This window comes from Onychostoma macrolepis, chromosome 01, assembly GCF_012432095.1.
Source record: "Onychostoma macrolepis isolate SWU-2019 chromosome 01, ASM1243209v1, whole genome shotgun sequence".
NCBI lineage: Eukaryota > Metazoa > Chordata > Actinopteri > Cypriniformes > Cyprinidae > Onychostoma > Onychostoma macrolepis.
Window position 1 is genome coordinate 31,459,856 of NC_081155.1, and position 22,904 is coordinate 31,482,759.

Below are 22,904 nucleotides of genomic sequence, written 5' to 3' on the forward strand. Positions count from 1 at the left end.
AAATAAAATAAACAAAGCATACTGAACTTTCTTTGTCAATCATACACTCATACACAAATACAATGACAAATTCTGCCTCACATTCATCTGCCCACACACACATCCACATATAACCATGACATTAATCAAAACATTGCTGAAATTTTATAGCAGCAGCAATCACTCAAAACAATGAGCTCATGCACACAGTTTTACAGCCAAGGTTTAAAATTAACATTCACCAAAAGCCAAATGCAAATAAAAATTGGCTTTTGCGAATACATGACAGCCAATTGGTCTTTTCTAGGAATTGCAAAATAATGCATGATTATTTTTATTGAAGCTATGACCAGTGGCTGTTGAGCAAGCAACGTCTTTTATCTCAGTGAGAAATTTATTGGAATTTTTTCTTGGAAGCCAACTTTTTAAATTGGTCTTTTATTGTCCAGAACTTTATGTAAAGACACATTTGTGAAGAGATATTATCATGCAGAAACACATTCATGACATTAGCCTCCAAAACACCATTAAGAATAAAATCTAAATATTCACAATTTTGTGTGAGAGGTGATATTTCATTGAGAGATGCTGTGCATGGTAGACACTGACTCTACTCTTTAAAAAGTGTATGACTCAATCGTGGTACAACTGAATTATTACATAGTAGTTTTATATTAGTTTTAATTACGTTATAGTCATATTGTCATATTAATTAAATTAAATTAATTATTTATGGAATAATCTTTTTAAAAAGGTGCATTCAGTTTCCGCTAGGCTCGGAAATCTGCACAAATTGCATATGCACATGTCTTTTATGATACTTCATTTGGTACTTTTGCAGCTTTTTTAAAGCTTTAAAGCTCTGGTCCCTGATAATTGTAATGAGAAACTAGTTCAGTCTTCAGATTTTCTCCTTTTTGTCTTACACAGAAGTAGGAAAGTAATGCGGGTTTAGAGCGACATGAGGTTGAGTAAATGATGACAGCATTTTCATTTTTTTTGAAGAACCTTCCTTTAATTTTTCCCATTTGAGAAAGACAGTGAAAGAATAGAGAGAGGAAGAAAGTGAGGGAGCCGGTGGCAAAGATTTGAAATGTAATAAGGGAGGACATGAGAACAGCAGGAAGAACAATACTAAGGAGGAGACAGAATGAACGGAACATTACCAGAGACAGAAAGAGTGAGACAGACAAATGCAGTGCGAACTGACTGAGTGGAAAAGAGAGGATGATAGGGAGAGGAAGAGAATAAATGAAAGAAAACAAAAAGATAGAAAAGAGAGAAATCGAGGAGGAGGGATGGTGTTCAGGGATCCATGCTAACTGCTGTATTCTGCTCCAGTGCTTTCACAGCGCAAAGGGGGAAATTTATCGTTCCTGGCAAACAATTTATCCGCCATTCCACCACTCAAGGCCAGTTCACATGCATCTCGTTTGAGAGAAATAGCTCTCCATGGGATTGCCCTCTAGCCTAGCTTTTCCCCCCTCTCTCTGCGTATTTCATCACTTGTGTTTTTTTTTTGGCATCTGATCATCTTGCCTTAGTTGTTTGGCCTTGATGTTTTACAGGGTTGTTTTTGGAGGGTTTCATTAGAGGATAAGCAACATCAGAAAACTCCACCGACATCTGTGTGATCTCTTTTATGCAAATATATGTGGCTAACTGTTAGCATTCCCATTCATCTCAATGGCAGCTGCTCAGCTGGTACTAAAGTGGGCAATCTTTGCTATCTCTGCTCGTGGGCACTTAGTTCTGCCAATCACCTGAGCCGTAAATGCCAAGTAACTAAGCACTCTGAAGCCAGAAGAAGCTGGCTGATGGCATCACAAGAACATGGACAGCTCACTTCACTAGTATTATCATTGGCTAGAATGTGAAATACACCAGACAGAGGAAAATATAAATACTTTTCAGTCATTTAAGAGCCCTCTAAAACAAAATTGGGCACTGGTAAAACATTTACTGTAATATAATTAAATTAGACTTCGAAATGGTTGTCAGTGCTAAAAGAACCTCATAGAGTGTAGTTCGCCTGTTGAGTCCACCTAGATGTTTGAAATGCCTGAGCCAAAAAAATTAAAATAACAATTAGAAATGTGTCTTGGAACCTAAATCTGAAATAAAGATAAATTAAATCTAAATCAAAATCTAAAATAAAATATATTACAAAAGCCTGTAACAAAATCCTAAAATGTAATAAAAAAAGCTCATTTAAAATAATAATAAATACAATAATATATAATATTATATCAAGAATACTAAAATAACAGGCTAAGCTTATAGACTAATCAGCTATCAGTGTGATAAGCTGGTTTACTGAGTGGTTAGCTTGCAAAATGTAACTAAGAACATAAACGAAGAATCTATAGATTCTGTTTATTCTATCAAACAATTTTATACTGTATAGTGACTTCATATTAAACATCAAATAACTTAGTTTCCATTATGTACTACAGACAGACTGTAACTTGGTTAAGTCACTATGTTGCACAAAAAATCAGTCATGAAACATGGACTTATGCAACTATATTTTACGTGTCTTTTACATAAGACTTAATCAAGAAATGAATATGCAGAACTTCTTAGATGCTTTTCAGCACTGAGCACAAATCCTTTTTTGCATACATAAGCCTTTGAGTAAAAAGAAAATAGTGTTTTTTATCATTATGTTCTTCGTTTTTTGATCTTCAATCTCAAATCTTAGCCGAAAGCTAATCTTAATCTCACAGACAAAATCTCCCACTATTATCCGTTTATTCAAATGAGAAACTTATTCCTCCTCTCATTCTCTCTCTCGCTCTCCCTCCTTTAAGGCTTTCTTTATGCTACGAGCTGTTCTTGTTAAATGAATGTGTACACTGAAGAGTGGAGAACATGGAGGAAATTGCTTTTTTCAGAGAGCGAATGCAGATATTGTCATATTTAGGTGACAAAAGATGCTCTCTAAATCTTTTTAAAACAGAATACCAGAAGAACGATCCAAATGACTTGTCTGGTTTGAATAAAGCATGTTTATAGATTATGCTTGTGTGTTACAGTGCATAGTTTTCTGTGAAGACTAGATTCAGCTAATTAGGTTAGCACAGTGTGAGCACCCCTGCAGCCTGTGTGTATGTGTGTGTGTGTGTGTGTGTGTCTGCTTTGAAGGCACCATATCTGCTGTGCAGTGCTTGAAGTGGTTTATATAACTGGGCCGCTCTGTTCCTTATGGATATTTTCTCTCACACACACACCGTATCCCTCTGATCATTACCCCGGGGGGGTGTGAGTTTATTACTTCAGGTTTTCTTTGTGTTTTCTATGCGAGTATCTCTCTTTCCACCTGAAAATACGCTTTCTTATATGTCCTTTATTCGGGATATTCTTTTCCCAGACCCCCAAAAAAGTGTCAAACAGGTAATCCACGGTGCGTTCAGCTCTAAGACAGGTCTGAGGAGGGTAAAAGCACTCCAAATCTGTCACAAGCTCAGTGATTCAGTCATCTGTAGATGAGCGTATACAATATGTTACATCTCATCCGAGAACTACTTAGGAAATTTGCACCATCTGACTTGCATAATTAGAACACACTTTGCAAAGATCATTTGGATTATTAGAGAAGTATAATGTGATGTAGTTTGTAAATAAATTACTGTAATGATAACAGAAAAGTATCGTCTATTAAATGAGATCAGAGCGGTGTTAAAAGTTTGCCTCTAACAAGGATTTTTTGCCATTTGAGATGCAACAGAAATCAGTGTTTCATAAAACTCACACTTGTGCATGAACACACACATACAGAGCTGTATTTTTATACTTTATATTACAAAACCTGGGTAGAAAATTACATAAACCGCCTGTAGCTTGGCCTAGAGACCACCTGCAGATATGAGGGAAATGATTTTAATAATGCTCACACACATACACATTCAGATGTGATTTAAAGATGTATAACTTCATAACACATCTGTTGTATAACTCATCGCTCCCCCAAGGGAACTGTAGACTTCACATGCTGATGTGATATACCACACATGCACATGCACACACATATTTTCATGTCTCAAAGTGAATTTATAAAGCTATTTGGCCAGCCAAAGGTATCTTTCATCTTAACTCAATAAATAAACATTATTCGCGATGCAGTGTCTTAAGCGAATACTGGACAATCGATACACTGATTTATAGATGGTCTTTGATAGATTTATGAGTTTCTACACAAACTTCGATTTGTGGATACAAGCATGTTTTTTTTCCTTTTTTATTTGTGTGTTTTTAAAAAATTATGAATGTTTGATGGGGCGAAAAAAATAATACTTTTTTAATAAGTTTTTCAAAATGTTTTTTTTTTTTTTAACAGATGCGTTAAGGATTGTATAGAGCACATTTGTGACCCTAGACCACAAAACCAGTCATAAGTGTCAATTTTTTCGAAATTGAGATTTATACATCGTCTGAAAGCTGAATAAATAAGCTATGATTGATATATGGTTTGTTAGGATTGGACAATATTTGTCTGAGATACAGCTATTTGAAAATATGGAATCTGAGGGTGCAAAAAATCTAAATACTAAGAAAATCGCCTTTAACGTTGTCCAAATGAAGTTATTAGCAATGCATATTACTAATCAAAAATGAAGTTTTGATATGTTTACGGTAGGACATTTACAAAATATCTTCATGGAACATGATCTTTACTTATTGTCCTAATGATTTTTGGCATAAAAGAAAAATCAATAATTTTGACCTAAACAATGTATTTTTGGCTATTGCTATAAATATATCCCAGTGACTTAAGACTGGTTTTGTGGTCACATTTACAGATTTGATTTACCTTGCTTATATATTAATCTACATGTAATGTGAAAATGTGTCTTGTTAATTGTTAATTATTGTATTCATAATTTATAGTGCTGTCAAGTGATTAATCGCGATTAATCGTTTGACAGCACTAATAATTTATTACATTTATGTTTATACTTTACATGAAAGACCATGGTACTATCAGTCATTGTTTTTATTGTTAACTAACCGTTAAAAATAATTTGCATCAATTAAAATGAAGCAGAAATTAAATAAAATGTTAGATTAAAAAAAAAACAAAAAAAAAACTGATTGACTTGCCAACAAGTAAAATATGTTTAAAGTACAAAATTGTTGAAAAAAAAAAAAAAACGAAATTAAAGCTAAATAGAAATATTAAAATAAAAACATTCAAAATGACAAATACAAAATTACTTAAACTAAAAATAAGCTTAAACTGGACATAAAATAAAATCTGAACATATAAAACTATACTATATGTTATACAGTACTATACAATATACTAAAATAACAAATAAATAACAATAATAAATTCTTCCACTGATTTTAACACTCTTTAAAAAGACCTGCTCTGAATAGTGTAACTGACCCTTCGCAAAGCTCTGCCCTCTTTGTCACTGTTGCTAGTCTTACAGAACATCTCATAAAAATGAATTTTTCAGTATAATATTCTTATATTATTCTTCGTGAGCTGTAATGAAGTGTGAGATTGTAAATCATCTTTTATCTTTCTTTAAAGAACCGGTTAAATTAAAACCTGCAACTCAGTATTGAGACAAACGCTTATCACAGTCAACTGAAAAGAGAGAAGCCTCATTTGAAATCGATTACAAATGATAACATTAGCGTAAGTGAACAGAACAGCTTCTAATGTCTCTGCAACACACCATCTGCGCTACTCTGAGATTTTAAGTAGCTGTCACCTCTACTGTGACCTGAATCCATACGTAAATGAATTAACATTAAGTTATTAACATTAATTTACCTTGAAGCAAATGTGGGTGTTCTTACCGATGTGCACTTTAAATATATTAATTTTAGAATGAGGGGTGACACAGAGTTTAATCCACAGTGTGAACCTTGGAAAAATACTGTCTGTATTTTCTCTTGTCTCATATAAATTTTATTTTTTTTCATAGTTTCGGTTTTCCACAAGAAAAGAGTTAAATTTACAGGTCCTCCAGTCTGATAGGGGGCAGCATTTAATTGTGAGTATGTTAATGTTTTGCAGAACTGGAAGTGGCACGTCTAAGTACAGATGTTAATCTGGCTGATCTAAGCTTCCCTCAATCTGGACTAACCGGCAACTCCATTCATCTCTCCGCCAACACTCTCAAACAGCAAGGACGCAATGGTAATTTGACTTTGTCCATCTGCCACTGTCTAATTCCCTACCTGACACTTTCTTGACTGACCGCTTCTATGCTTTCTATTCCTCAGGTGAGATCCGCATGGCGCTTGTTCTCTATAAGAACCTCGGTCAATACCTGTCCACGGAGAATGCTAGCGTGCGTCTGGGCAGTGAAGCGGCCTATCCAAACTATTCCCTGATAGTCAACTCACCCGTTATTACAGCAGCTGTCAATAAAGACAGTAACAAGGTCTACCTGTCTGAACCTGTGGTCTTCACTGTCAAACACATACAGGTATTATATACTGTATTCAGGATCTTTCAGGATCTTTTCTCTGTCACTTCTGTCACTATAATCGAGTTTATGATGTGCATCTCCTCATTCCAGCAGTCGGAAGAGAACTTCAATCCGAACTGCTCTTTTTGGAGTTACTCCAAACGCACCATGACGGGATATTGGTCCACTCAGGACTGCAGACTGCTAGGCACCAACCGCACTCACACCTCCTGTTCCTGCACACACCTCACTAACTTTGCAGTGCTTATGGCCCACGTGGAGGTCAAGGTATGTCTCACACTCCTTTTATCAATGCTCATCTCATTAATGAAAGTACAAATGAAAATTTATATTGACTAAGAATTTCTTGATTTATGACCCTGGACCACAAAACCAGCCTTAAGAGTCAATTTCGTCATCTGATCATCTGAAAGCTGAATAAATAAGCTTTCCATTGATGTATGGTTTGTTAGGATCGGACAATATTTGGCTGAGATACAACTATTTGAAAATCTGGAATCTGAGGGTGCAAAATAAATCAAAATATTGAGAAAAGTGCCTTTAAAGTTGTCCAAATGAAGTCCTTAGCAATGCATATTACTAAGTTTTGATATATCTACAGTAGGAAATTTACAAAATATCTTCATGGAACATGATCTTAATATTTTAATATCCTAATGATTTTTGGCATAAAAGAAAAATCTATAATTTTGACCCATACAATGTATTGTTGGCTATTGCTACAAATATACCTGTGCCACTTAAGACTGGTTTTGTGGTCCAGGGTCACATTTGTTATTCAGATGACTGCAATATGGCAAGAAAAAAACGGTAACACTTTATAATAACTGCATGCTATGAATCATTAGGTAAGCATTAGTAAATAGTCAGTTCATCCTTTATAAAGCATTGTCCCAACACTAATAGTCATTAGTAAGCAGTTTATAAATACAGCTATAAATGCCTTGTTCTTGATTTATAAGCATATCTATTTCAAAGGAGATTTAAAGGCTCAGTTATCTTCTCAAAAGAAAAAATAAACAAACACAACACAGAGGGATACAGAACTCAGAAATATTTATTTCAAGATGCAAAAACTGTACACTTGAATTTTTTATTTTATTTCATTTTTTTCTATGAAATTGCAGAGGTTTATTTTTATTTTTTTTTTATCAAGTGTGCAGTTGTACAGTTACATTTTTTGCATCTTGAAAAAATATTGCTGTGTTCTGTATCCCTCTGTGTTGTGTTTGTTTAACTTTTCTGTTTGGAAGATAAATGAGCCTTTAAATCTGCTTTGTAAATGCTTTTCAAGGTATGAATAGTCCTCACTTTAGACGAGCTCACAAAATAGATGGCTGGCAACTACTAAATGTTTTATAACTACCTGACTTAATCATGAATTACAGCAGGAATATGTGTTAATAAAGCAATTATTAACACACTGAGAAATTATTATGATGTGTCTAAATAATAAGATTTATAAATGTACATTTAAATAGTTTATTAATCATTTACTTACACTTTCTAAATGATCTTTTGAACCACTGACAACTCCTAAATAACTGGTTTGTCAATAACGTAATAATTTAGAAATGATAAATTTATCATTAATAAAGTATGAAAATACAATTATTAAACATTATAGATATGCTCAAGAACAAAACATTTATAGCTGTATTTATAAACTGCTTACTAATGCCTATTCATGTTGGGACAATGCTTTATAAAGGATGAACTGACTATTTACTAATGCTTAACTAATGATTCATAGTGTGCAGTTATTATAAAGTGTTACTGAAAAAACACACAAAAAAACACACAAAAAAAAAACAAATAAATAAAACATTACATTACAGTTTAACAAATTTCCATGCACCAGTGTTTCAAATTTATTTATTTTATTTGAGCTTTATTTCAATAAAACATTTTTAATAGTTTTCAGTTAAATCGTTTTTAGTTAACTATAACAGCATTGTTGTGCACATTATCATCAGCTGAAATGTTGTTGAACAAGCAATTTCAGTCAGTAAAATGGACAAAAATGAATAAGCGAGTTGAATAACACGCTGACGTATAATTCCATTGTGCCTCGGGCGTCCCGAGTTCGAGTGCTGGCTCGTATACGCTTCCTGGCCCCGTCCCACGCTCTCTCCCATTTCACATCCTGTCTTGTAACCATCCTATCATAATTAAAGGCAAAAATGCCAAAAATAAATCTTAAAAAATAAATAAATAAATAAGCATGACATGGTAAGATACTGACTAAATTTAAAGGACATTTTCATCAAAGAAAAAAACTACAACTTTAAAAAACAAACAATGCCTACTATAGAAAACAAACTATAGTTGAAAATGAATCATAACGTAATGTGACTGTGACTTAAATTAACTTAAATTTGTAACTTGTTCTCTAAGTTTAAAGTGGTTCAAAGATGGTCATTATTATCTTGTAGTCCATCTTGATCAGCCTAGTTTGAGCTGGTGTACCACCTTAGATTAAATGGATTCAGAAATGATTGAGAACCCTAAGCTGGTGGGCAGTGAATGTCATGTTGAATTTCATTCATACAGATGTATGTGGCCTCAGCAAGCATAAGTTGATAATTTATGCCTGATGAAATGGTGGTCTTTGAATTTAATGCTGTGACTTTCTAGTAGTTCTGTTGAGAATGGAATACTTTACAGCTAACCTGAGATTTACAACCAGACCCAGTATAAAAATTTGAACTGCACTCACTAGCACTGCAATAGGTTACGTCATCCACCACTAAGAGAGACCTCACAGGTCTCCTGAAGCCATTCGGCTCTTCCCTTAGGCTGTAAGACTGTGTAATGTGTGTTATCTCAGTGAGGACACTCACACTCATTGCTCACTCTCTCTCTCTCATCGTGCACAAATACACACACACACACACACACACACACACACAAAATCAGTAATAAATGGACAAAAACAGACATGGAAAACCCAAATATAGTGTGAAATAATATGTGACCCTGGACCACAAAACCAGTGTTAAGTCGCTGGGGTGTATTTGTAGCAATAGCCAAAAATACATTGCATGGGTCAAAATGATAAAATTTTCTTTTATGCCAAAAATCATTAGGATATTAAGTAAAGATCATGTTCCATGAAGATATTTTGTAAATTTCTTACCGTAAATATATCAAAACTTAATTTTTTATTAGTAATATGCATTGCTAAGAACTTCATTTGGACAACTTTAAAGGCGATTTTCACAATATTTAGATTTTTTTGCACCCTCAGATCTCAGCCAAATATTGTCCTATCCTAACAAATTATTTATTCAGCTTTCATATGATGTATAAATCTCAATTTCAAAAAATTGACACTTAAGACTGGTTTTGTGGTCCAGGGTCACATATGTTGTACGTGCATGAACATGTTATGACATTAATGCTTGTGTGTGCATGGCAACAGAAGACGGCTGAAATTATTTATGCACAAAACGTAAAGGCGAAAGGTCAAGATATACATAAATGTAAATGTTGTGTGCAGAGGGGAGGATTGACCTTAAACATTCACACACACACACACACACACACACACACACACACGCATCGTTTGGACCCACACCCTTGAGGCTGCATTAATGGATGTTGCGTATACGTATGAATGATTAATAAAACCATTTAGTGTGTGTACTTGTGTGTGTGTGTAGGCTTGACTGCACACATTCACTGAACACTGAGTCTTGTCATAGTCGCAGTGCTCCAAATTTCTCACACTGCCGCTGAAATGAATGGGCCGTTCCGACCCAGACCCAAGCCCTCAATCTGTGGCTCCACAGAAATGGAATGCTCATCATTCACAATGTGACACAATATGTACAATTATTATATATGTGTATTCATTTCAGCTGCCAAAAAGTTTACTATCAGCTGTGTTTATCAAAGTGTATTTCTCCACTACTGTAAATTAATGCAGAAAATGTAAAGAAAATTTCATCTGGGCCCTCAGTAGAAGAAATGAATGCATCTTCCTGTCTGAACTCTACCAGTGAGGAACTTCCTTAGTAGGAATGGGCTTTTTATTGGGCTCCACAAAAATATTAAGCAGCACAGCTGTTTTCAACTGTGATAATAATAAGAAATGTTTTTGAGCATTTCTGAAGGATCATGTGATGCCAAAGACTGCAATAGAAAACCGTTATTTTAATTTGTAATAACATTTCATAGTTTTACAGTTTTTACAGTATATTTAGCCAAATAAATGCAGCCTCAGTGAACCTAAGAGACTTTAAAAAAATCTTTACAACCTCAAACAGAAACAACAGTAGTGTATGTATTACTGTATAGGATTATAGACAGGATTACTCTGTTTGTAAGGCTGCTGCTATTTACATCACACACAAATGAAAAGTTAGTATTTTATACTTCACCTAAGGTAGTAGATATGGACTTTGACTAACATCCCTCTGTCCTTCGTCTCTCTCTGTTTCTCAGAAAGCGAACCAGGTGCATGAGCTGCTGTTGGACGTCATAACGTGGGTGGGGATCCTGCTGTCTCTGGTCTGTCTGCTCATCTGCATCTTCACCTTCTGTTTCTTCCGCGGTCTCCAAAGCGACAGGAACACCATCCACAAGAACCTCTGCATCTCCCTCTTTATCGCCGAAACACTCTTCCTCACTGGAATCAACCGTGCAGACCAGCCCGTACGACACACACACACACACCAGCTCCGTATGGAAAGCACCACATATACACACTTGATGGATTTAGATTTATTGCAGAACACACACACTATTCCTTAAGTCGTTAAGTTGGGCACCTGACTCTTGTTAATTACAGAAATTGAGAGGGTCTTTGACCTCTCTTTAATAACAAAAATCTCATTGTATCCTCAGAGAGAGAGAAAGAGAGTGAGAGAGGAGAATATAAGCAAAGACAAATGGAAAATGACAAAGATAAAATGCTGGAAATCCGTCGGGAAATTTCTGAAGTGATAACAGAACAGACGGTTAATACTCAAAGCAGAGAGTCACAGATCACACAGATACTGGTAGATAGTTTCAGCACCTTTTGTGCTTAGCGTGTATGTCTTTGTTACAGATTGTCTGTGCGGTGTTTGCGGCTCTGCTGCATTTCTTCTTCTTGGCTGCGTTTACATGGATGTTTCTGGAAGGCGTACAGCTGTACATCATGCTGGTGGAAGTGTTCGAGAGCGAGTACTCACGCACCAAGTACTTCTATCTCACTGGATACGGAGTGCCTGCTGTTATAGTGGCTGTGTCTGCCGCCGTGGACTATCGCAGCTATGGAACCGAAAGAGTGTATGTATATGGCAGATACAATTGGCATTAAAAAAAAACATTTCCACCATTATTGTCCAAGAAAGGAATAAACATGCACCATGTGTGGACAGTATGTGCCATTAAACAGCCTTTTCAGCGACAGTAAAACAATTATAAATCACCAAATAATTCATGAAAAAGCTCAAATTTAAACAGTAACATAAAATAATGTTTCAAAAATGAACCAAAAATGGCAAAACTTTGTTATAGCACATAAACTGTATGTGTATGTATGAAAAAAGATACAAAGCTGTCACCGTAAGGTGCTAAAGCTATTTTGTTGTACCTTTTTAATCCTTAAATGGTATATATTAGTACCTTAAAGGTACACATCAGTATTTTAAAAGTACATATCAGAATACTGCCTCATTGACAGTTTTGTGCCTTTTTTTTCTGAGAGTGTCTATAGTTGCCAGATAGTATGAAAGTAGTGTGGTTTTATTGTGTTCACTTGTTTATACAATAGCTATTACAAATATTTTAGTTTGAAGGGCAAAATTAGTTTAAAAAAGACACCTTTTGAGAGAAAACTATTTATGCAATTGGACTTTTGACTCATAATTTTACCCACATAAAGTTTACCCACATAATTAAAAGTACACTTATTTTACATAATCATTCCACACAATGTTTACACAAAATAATCCTCTAGAAAATAAATAAATAACTTAAAAATAAAAATCCACTTGAAATTAAATAAAGGCATTGCTTATTATTATTCATTGAGAGAGCTTTCAGTAGATTTTGGAACTGACATAAGGGGGAGGTAACACTTTAATTGGCCAAGCAGACAGAAGTATCAGCCAGTTAATCTGTCTGGCCAATGTATTGGTCTATCACTAGTGTGATGTCCAAAATGCATCCATTGGCTTCCAATTTTGCTTGCAAAGACCCAGTTGCCTTCTTATGAGCAATGTTGCTTAACGGTTAAGGAAGATTGTAGGTTCAATCCCAGGATTTAGTGACACAGGAAAAGAGTTACCGAGATCACAGACGTGCTCTATTAGCACAGTGCCCTTGAGCAAGACACATCACAGCAGAGTGCTCAAGGGGGAATGGCTATGTAATTAGTGCCCTGAAAGTCACTTTGGATAAAAACACAACTGCTTTGTGGCAAATGACTTCATGAGCACAAATAACTTGACTCAAATCAATTATTAATTCACTCATTAAAGGGATAGTTCACCAAAAAATAAACATTCTGTCATCATGTATTTACCCTCATGGCATTACAAATTCATATAATAATATTTGAATAAGGTTTCAGCTGTTTTGTCCGTAAAGTAATGGTCGGGGTGGGCGGGGTGGTGTCATGTGAAGAATGGACTAGTGGAGGCTGAAAATTCAGCTTTTCCATCACAGGAATAAATTACATTTTAAAATATATTAAAATAGAAATGATTTTAAACTAATAATATTTCAGAATATGTCTCTTTTTACTGTACAGTATGTTTGATCAAATAAATGCAGCCTTGGTGAGCACAAGAGACTTTCAAAAGCATTGAAAAAAATCTTACCCACCCCAGACTTTACTGTAACAGTAAAGTAAGTACACCAAGTATGAATAAAATTAAAGACGTGCCATCTAAAATCAGACATGTCATCTAAAAACATGCTTCTCTCTTTGATAGCAATAAGCCACAAAATTACTTGACTTGTGATCCGTGAGTGGAGGAAATCAGAAATCCCTCTAATGCTGTCTACTCCAGCAAAATGTTTTGCAAGTGCCAAGTGCATCAGATCAGGTTGTGCTAAAAGTCGCCTGTGCGTTCATGAGTTCTGAAATGGGCAAACTGGTGAAATTGCCCTAATTCATATTCATAAAGAAAACTGTTCAGCTGGCATCACTGCAGTTAGTGGCCAGACACAGCCGTAAGGGATGTTCACTCAGATAAATATTTCAGCAAAAATCATCATTTAAAGATGAGATGCTGAACGTGGCATATGAATAAGTGGTGGTCACTCAAGCACAAAGTCTCACCAGACCACAGAATTAGGTCACACTCATTTAAAAACTAGAAATGAATCGGAGGGAGGGAGGGAAGGAGAAGAATACTATTTTACTGCATATCCTGTTAACCTGAGCCAACAGTGGAGATCTAAACAAGGGCGTAGGGATCCTTATGCAGGGAAAACGTGGCTGTGCCACTTTTAGAACATTCGTCCCCCCACTTTTTGGCAGATAATCAGTGCTTTTCATGCCTTAATGTGTCCCCCACACTTTCAAATGTTTTCTACGCCTCCATATAAAGACCATGGTAGAGAGGAGCATAAATTAAGGTGTTGTCATGGCAGATGTTTGGTGAAATCAGTGCTGGGCTGGTAATAGCAAAAATATAGCACAAAGAGCATGTCTGCGTGGCCTAATCCCAGCGCACATGAATTGAAATTCCTAAAATATTTATAATCCTATTTGGTTTCTGCATTCTCTAGCATATGGTATCTGTTCTTTAAAGAGGGAGCATGTCTGACTGTGTTGGTGGCCTGGAACACACACACATATACACACACTCTAACAGCGATGCTTCCACTCCTGCTGGGCTGTAGAGGTGATTTCAGTATAGCAGAGATGAAGATTTTAATAATTCAGCTCTGGGTTGTCAGTCACCCCTTGAGGTTCCAAATGTTCCATGGCCAATGAGCCCGTTCTGAATGCGATGCTCAACCAAACACCAGAACATAACGTGAAAATTTTTTCCTGGAACTTCAACTTGCTTTGATCTTAATTGGAGAGGGTTGGAGATCAGTTTCATTTGAAAATCTCCCTCTTGCTCTCTTTTTCTGTGTAGGTGCTGGCTAAGATTGGATACTTACTTTATCTGGAGTTTCATTGGACCTGCTACTCTCATCATCATGGTGAGTTTAACACACACAAACACACACACTGGGGGTTTAGAGAATGATAGAGCAAAGCCAATTCCACACTGGCTCACACACACCCACACGGGGGGTTCAGATAATGGTCTGTCGAGGGCATTTTCCCAATTACGGGAAAGTCACAGTCACCCCACCAGACAAGCTGAGCATCCCCATTGCTATATATAGAGAAAGAGGGAGCATGTGTGTGTGTGTGTGTGTGCGTGTGTGAAAGTTGGGTTTGCTTTGTCTTGATTGTATATTGTATATATTTCTGAATTTTTAGAAGCGTTCTCATTTGGGATGTACTGAAATTTTGTGAGAAAATAGGCTGAAATCTCAGCTGAAACTCTGCTTTTGTAAACTTTTGTAAAGATTTATTTTATTTTTATTTTTTATTTTTTTACTTTATTAGTATAGGACAGTGTAGAAATTTAAAAAATGAAACTTTATGCAGTTTACATTTGTTTTTGTTTTCTTCTAATTGTGTATGTATAATGTGTAACATAATCCAAACACAATTCTATATAAAAAAATATATATAATTAAAACAAAAAATATAATGTGTGTATATAGATAGATAGATAGATTTCCCCTTGCATTTTATTTAATGCAGTGAGTTTTCTGTTCGCGAACAGGTTGTAGAGTACTGTACATGCATTATACAAACTGTGAGATATTAACCCACATATCTTATGTAATATACTGTAGGGTAAAGAAGTGCTTGTATTGAAAATAAAAATCAGTTTGGGAGTTATTGCGATTTTCTCTTGCACAGTAATGTGTGCAAGATCTGTTTGGAATAGGCAATATCACATTTATCAACAGTGACAGATGCATAAATGCTGTTCTATACAGATATCGATTTATTTAATTATTTTTTCCCAAACAAAGGCTTGTTTAATTATTTTAATTATTTAATTTAAAATGAGCATTTTCAGATTTATTGGCTCCATAATTTTCAGTTTTGGCCAAGAATGTTCATTTTGGTGCATCACTAGTTCCCATGATAAAATTATGATTTTCAGGCTTAGAAAAGCATGGAGAAAGGGGAATTCTCCATTGAGCTATTCTGCATTATTTTATTCATTTAAATCTGTTCATTCCAAATATACATTTCTGATATGCAAGTGAGAATATGCTCAGTAAGGATTTCATAAATCACAAATGAATGGCAAGGTCCTCTTTTAAATAGTTTAAATAGTTTTAAATAGTTATTGCATTTGTATCATGCATTTATGGTTTTGTGTTGCAGCTAAATGTTATTTTCCTGGGCATTGCACTATATAAGATGTTTCACCACACAGCGATTCTCAAGCCTGACTCCGGTTGCCTGGACAACATCAAGTAAGGCATTTATTCTGTTTCAATGTGTGTGTACTTTATTGCTTTTCTTGCTTACACTGCGACTGTCTTTATTTCCACTAAACACGCAATTGTCCTTTAATTCTGGACCGATCCTTAGAGGTGTTTAAATGAGAAGAATGTTCTACTGCCTATCTAAAGTTAGATGAAGTTTAAAGTGTCTTTTATCTGTCATTTTCTCCTTGATGTTTAAGTTCTCATGGGACCGAATCAGTAATGATTAAAAAAAAAAAAACTTCACATAAACCGCATTCCCTGTGCTATTTATTCAAATTAAGTCAGCATCATCTTTAAGAGCTAGGACACTTGGGGCTGGCATATCAGGGTGTGCTGATACACAGCCAGTAATGTGGGAATCAGAAAGTGTGTAATGCACAGTGTGTAGCATGTCTCTTCTATACACTACAGCCCACTGGCAGACAGTACATACTGAATCTAGGTTAGTTAGCATATTTCAGTAATTGATTATTCTTTTTGATGTTCAGAACACAGGCAGAGGAGTCACTGTTTAAAACTGTGACCCAAATGCGGAAATTCTGCTGTAGTTCTGCACAAATATTCATGTTATACAACTGTTACAGTACTCTTATTTGATTGGACAAGTGGCATTCCAGAAACACTGATATATAGTACAACAGCAGTGGGACTTTCCAAACTGTCAGTTTGTACATTAGGGATTTTCAGGTTACATCGATGCATTATTTTAATGGTTCAAAACACTGATTCATTTTGAATGAGTCATTGAATCATTTACTCAACCAAACTGGTAAAAAGCACTGATTAATTCGAGAATGTTCGAGTGTTATATTTTTGTATTATTCATATACTATTATGGTATTGATTTTGTTTAACTATTGATTTTGAATTGGCTTTTTTTTATTTGTTAGTTTTTTTTTTTTTTTTTTTTTAGTTAACTGAAACAAACTGAGTATTGCACACAGCTATGCAACGGATGATTCTGTTTCAGATTCTTTGGAACTTTTTTTCATGGGAGTTACTAAATATTAACTTCTACAATTAAGTTAAAAAAAAAAGTTCACCATGTTTACAAGTTTGCAAAACTTTATTATAAACAGCTATAGTACCACCAAAAGTATTTTGATCTTTTAGCCACACTTAAAAATGTACAAATGTCAGTACATTAAATGATAAAACCTGTTCTGTGCCAATGTAATTTAAACACCTCTAATAACAATTATATTTTAATGTGTAACTACATATTTCCATTCAAAAGTTTGAGGTCAGTAAGATTTTTTTATTGTTTTTGAAAGAAGCCTCATGAAGAAAGAAAGAAGGCTCACCAAGGCTGCTTAAATTTGATCAAAAACGGTGAAAAACATTATATTGTGAAAAGTTATTACAATTTAAAATAACAGTTTTGTGGTGCATTTCTGTGATGCATATTTTCCAGGGTTTTGATGAATATAAAAGTTCAAAAGAACTAAATTGATTTGAAATAGAAATATTTTGTAACAGTTTAAAATGTCCTTACTGTCACTTCTGAGCAATTTAATTTGTCCTTGCTGGATAAAAGTACACATTTCTTACAGATAATAACAAAAATCTTGCTGACCTCAAAGTTTGAATGGTGGTGGTGTGTGTGTGTATATCTCTCTCTTTATATATTTGTACTTTATATTATTTCCACACAGTGGAATAAACTCAGGCTTTGGTGTCTATGGCAACTGTGCATGCTCATATACTTAACAGAAGAGCTTTTTTTCTCAGTATACAGTACATACTTTAGCCCTATTGCCATTACCTAACCCTAACCTTAGTACTATTAGTCTCTTTGTCACCAAATCAGTAACAGAAAAAAAGACTTTTTAATGAGCTGAGAGAAATGCCTCTGCTAGCACAGGACACAAGATTGCCGATTTAATAAAGTAAAAGTTAAGTTAGAAAGTCTGGCCGAGTCAAAAATGTAGCCTCAGCACAAAATTCCATCCAAAGTTCTGAAGCTGCCATGCATAGAATAGATTATCTGGGCTCCTGCAAGGCTATTGGCTACTGAGAGCTTAACGCCACCCACCATCGCAACTCTCACTTTGTCATAAGGTGCAAGGGCTCCTAAACGTACTGGCAGTCTGACTGTTGTTGTTTTTTTTCGACTTATACCATCACATTCAATCCCCCAATATGTACATTTGTGTCGACTAAGAAAATTCAACCATATTTCACCATCCTCATCATCATCATAAGTAGAAGTTTTCATTTTATTTGTTTGTGTTTTCCATCTCTTGAGTTTGTTTTGTTTTATTTATGATGTTTATGAATCATTCATCAGCCTCATCTGTCTTTTTTTCTTTGTTGTTTCCTTTTCCATCCTTTTTTTCTGTTTTACATTTCAGCATTCTGTTGAGGCATGGCTTGTTATGGATAGTCACTGGTAAGGCTCTCCAGCCAATCAGAGTGCCAGTTCTGTGAATCACGCATTCTGATTGGAGTGTTTAGCTGTGTAGTACCTCCACTGTTTGATTGATTCTCTGAATGTTAAAATGATTTAAGTGATTCATCAATTCTCCAATGTGGCTCTTTGAAATGAACAATGTAATTATAATTCTTCATGAGTGCATGTTCTCTTTCTGCATCAGTCCCAAGTTGGTTCAAAATCAATATTTCTGTCTGTCTGTCAGTCTTTCCATCTTGATCCACCATTATTTATTTATTATTATTGTCTCTGATGGAAACAATAATTCATATTTACTGTCTCTCTGCATATCGTCTCAAAAGTTTCTCCCTGTCTGTCTGTACGTCTGTCTGTCTCTCTCTTTCTCTGTCTCATACTTTCTAATGATCTTGTTTCAGTGCCAAACATTAGCCTGTCACATTAGCGCAGTTCACAGTATAAATGGGTTGCAAGCTTATTATGTGTGAGTCTAAGTGTGTGTGTGTGTGTGTGTGTGAATGACCCCAAAGACTAAATGACATCACTAAATGAGTGTGAGGCTCAGTGCTAAGTACATACTAGTAGACATTATGGCTGGAGCCAGCTTGACATTTGACTGCTGTAGAATAAAGCCTTTCTCTGAGACAGTTTATAATCTGATCCTACTATTGTCAAACTGAGGAAACCGATACAGTCCAATAAAATAACATAACATTTTAATATACTTAGATCATATAAACTAGCTGAGGTCATACATGTGTCGAGTGTGTGTGAGTGAGAGTTATGCACTTGATCTGTTTAATTGATCTTTATCTCTGTCTCTCTCTCTCTTAGGTCCTGGGTTATAGGTGCCATCGCTCTGCTGTGTCTGCTGGGGTTGACCTGGGCGTTTGGGCTGATGTATATCAATGAGAGTACAGTCATCATGGCCTACCTCTTCACCATCTTTAACTCGCTGCAGGGAATGTTCATCTTCATATTTCACTGCATCCTGCAGAAAAAGGTGACACACGCAAATTCACATAAGGGCGATTCTTCAATTAGTGGCACTTTTGACTACTTGAGAGTTTCAAAAATGAAACTTTTTCAAGCTGTTTCATATGCATTTATCAAATTAGATCATGGCCTTGCTCAAGCTGGGATTGATCGAGTGGGTTTTTTATATTATGTGTGATGCTAATGCAATTTTTCAGTTTTTAGAGAAAAACAAGTTTGCTAGCAGGGAAGAAGTTGAAACTAAAATGATTGTTTCTTAATTCTCAAATACTAACTAGGTTGGAAATGGCACCTACTGAAGCTACTCTCAGATCAGGGTGTAAAAAGAATATTAAAAATGATTTTTCATAAAGTATCCTGAAAAAAACTTACCTAATCAGCATATTAATATGATTTCTAAAGGATCATGTGACACTGAAGACTGGAATAAAGGCTGCTGTAAATTCAGCTTTGTCATCAGAGGAATAAATTACATTTTTAAATATATTAAAATAGAAAACAGTTGTTTTAAATAATAATAATATTTCGCAATATTACTTTTTTGTTGTTGTTGTTGTTGTTGTTGTTGTATATTTTTAATTAAATAAATGTAGCCTTGGTGTGCACAAGAATCTTAATCATTAACAACCCCAAAAAGAACAGTAGTATATATATAAAAGGTTCTTATTGAAAAGTGCAAGTGGAATTCCTTGTTTTTCTTTATAAACGTAGAATAAATAATATAATTTTTATTATAATTTAATCTTAAAAATCTGGTAAAATTAGAGCCATGATGAAAATCAAATAAATTTGAATCTGTCCTCTAAAGCTAGAATGATTGTTTTTAAAATCATCCTAGCTGACAGAAACAATTCCCCTTGTTTGAAGAATCATCCATGTATGTTATGCAAACATCTGCAGTATTGCAATCACGTGCACATACGCATACTGAGGCTCAATTGACCTCTTTCCTGGGCATTTTACTATGGGTTTACTGGCCTCTCATTAGTAATGATCTCATTAATCAACCTTTCTGTCACATGCATGCTCAATTAGAGACCCTCAGCTCTTCAGATTTATTTAGCTCATGATAGATTTTAAACCTTTTAATTATCTGATGGCCGACCGGTGGATTGCTTCCAGAGTCATTTAGCATGAAAATGCTCATATCCACATTACACTGGTGCATTTTAGCTGTAGAGGGAAACAGATATTGATTCAAGAAAAATAATATGTGTATGTGTGAATATTTTTATGTATTGATGGACGGAAAGATTGGACTGTTGTGGAATTTATGTATTCTGCTAACCAACCTTTCACATTAAATAGATGTGCGTGCAGGCAACTTCTAAGCCTAAAGTGGATGATTTCAGAGATTTTTGGCTAATCTACCCATCTACCTAATGGATCTGAACACAAAATATATATATATATTCTCTCAAAGACCCACAAGAAGCTGTTTTTACAAGACGAGGGACTGATCTAGGCTTATTTGGGTTTTGTGGAGACAGCAGTGATTTAAATCAAAAGCTGTAAGTCCTGTTTTGTTGAGGTCTTTGAGGAGTTGGGTGTGCAGTCATCCATAGAAACGGAGGAATTAAACCGTTGGATTTTATTTGGCCGATCTTTGAGAGTTTTCTTTCAACAGCTGCGCAAACAATAACATAGCGTCCATGTTAACAACATTAAAAAGCAATTATAGCTGTATTATTGCTGATACAACGGGGAATTTTGTACTGATATTGGTCATTATTGTTATTATGTCTAGATTTTTGGATGGAGAAATACAAGTTTTGGTCCTTGTTGTTTGAGAATTGAGGTAAAGGTCGTGATGTTGAATGTATGTGTGTTTTTCCTGATTAAGATTACAGCGTTAGGAAGGTCGTCCAGCATGCTAACTATTGAAGTCATGTAAATGATATGAGGGTTCCTGCCATGCACACGAAAGTTCACTTTGCCGTTCACAAGCACACACACACACACACACACACACACGTTTGTTTTAGTGGTTTACGGGGACTCTCCATAGGCGTAATGGTTTTTATACTGTACAAACTGTATGTGCTATTGTCCTACACCAACCCTACACCTAAACCTACCCCTTAAAGGAGACTGTCTGCATTTGTAGATTTAAAAAAAAAAAAAACACCATTTAGTATGTTTTTTTAAGCCTTTTGATTTATGGGGACATAGGCAGTGTCCTCATTAACCACCTTCAAATTGTAATACCTCTGTCATACCCATGTCATTATACAAATTTTGTCCCCGTAAACCACAAAAACCAGTACACAATATACAGCTGTGCTCATAAATTTACATGCCCCATGCGGAATATGCAAAATGTTAATAATTTTAACAAAATAAGAGGGATCATGAAAATTGCATGTTATTGTTTATTTAATACTGTCCTGAATAGGCTATTTCACATAACATATGTTTATATATTCTCCACAAGACAAAATAATAACTGAATTTATAAAAATGACCCCATTCAAAAGTTTACATACCCTTGAATCTTGTTTCCCGGATGATCCACAATTGTTTTTTGGCCCTGAGCAGTTCTTCAGAAAAAACCTTCAGCTCCTGCACATTCTTTGGTTTTCCAGCATTTTCTGCACATTTGAACTCTTTCCAACAGTGACTGTGTGATTTTGAGGTCCATCTTTTCACACTGAGGGCAATTGAGGGACTCATACACAGCTATTACAAAAAGGTGGAAACATTTACTGATGCTCAAGAAGGCAACACAGTGCATTAAGAGCCAGAGGGTGTAAACTTTTGAACAGGATGATGATGATGTGTACATTTTTCTTATTTTGTTTAAAGATCATATTTTTTTTCATTTGGTACTGCACTTAAGAAGCCACAGAAATACTTAAATGTTTCCCAGAAGACAAAACAAGCACAAATTACCCTGATCATCTAATTCAAAAAGTTTACAACCCCCAGTTCTTAATGCATTGTGTTGCCTTCTTGAGCATCAGTAAATATTTTCACCTTGTATAATAGTTATGTATGAGTCCCCCAGTTGTCCTCCATGTGAAAAAATAGATCTCAAAATCATACAGTCACTGTTGGAAAGGGTTCAAATATGCAGAAAATGCTGGAAAACGACAACATCTCGCCCCCAATATAAAAAACAACAACCTTGGTTTACCAAACTGTATGTGTGTGTCTTTGCAGGTGCGTAAGGAATATGGCCGATGTCTCCGCACACACTGCTGCAGCGGGAAGAGTGTGGAGTCAACCATCTCCACTTCAACAAAGACCAGTACAGCCCGCACACCTGGACGCTATTCCACCAACTCACAGGTAACACACACACACACCCCTGCAGGGGATCCTCCAAAACCATCTCAAGTGATTTTTCTAGGCCAGTGACTGGTGAAGCTGTCAATGGTCAATGTAGTCATCAGCTTGTTATTTCTTTGCACAGAAAGCACTTTAGCTCTGGAGTTTTCTTATTCATGGATGAATACAGTCTCACATGACCCAATTTCCCATTCAGCCTTATTTTAAAAGTTGCACTCAGCATTCTGCTCACCTCTCTATTCATGAATATAATCAGAAAGGTTTTCAATGCTGTATTC

General features: G+C 35.4%; 1 protein-coding gene across 4 annotated transcripts in view; it reads left to right on the forward strand.

The window, feature by feature from the left end:
* adgrl3.1 (adhesion G protein-coupled receptor L3.1) overlaps positions 1 to 22,904 on the forward strand; it is a 99,123-nt gene that overhangs the window by 68,678 nt on the left and 7,541 nt on the right. For all 4 annotated transcript variants that reach the window (XM_058769609.1, XM_058769613.1, XM_058769620.1 and 1 more), the window contains exons 12-20: positions 6,014 to 6,136; positions 6,223 to 6,428; positions 6,522 to 6,698; positions 10,881 to 11,090; positions 11,488 to 11,708; positions 14,519 to 14,585; positions 15,841 to 15,932; positions 19,174 to 19,342; positions 22,498 to 22,626. In XM_058769609.1, the coding sequence (XP_058625592.1) occupies positions 6,014 to 6,136; positions 6,223 to 6,428; positions 6,522 to 6,698; positions 10,881 to 11,090; positions 11,488 to 11,708; positions 14,519 to 14,585; positions 15,841 to 15,932; positions 19,174 to 19,342; positions 22,498 to 22,626 (1,394 nt within the window). The remainder of the gene's footprint in view (positions 1 to 6,013; positions 6,137 to 6,222; positions 6,429 to 6,521; positions 6,699 to 10,880; positions 11,091 to 11,487; positions 11,709 to 14,518; positions 14,586 to 15,840; positions 15,933 to 19,173; positions 19,343 to 22,497; positions 22,627 to 22,904) is intronic.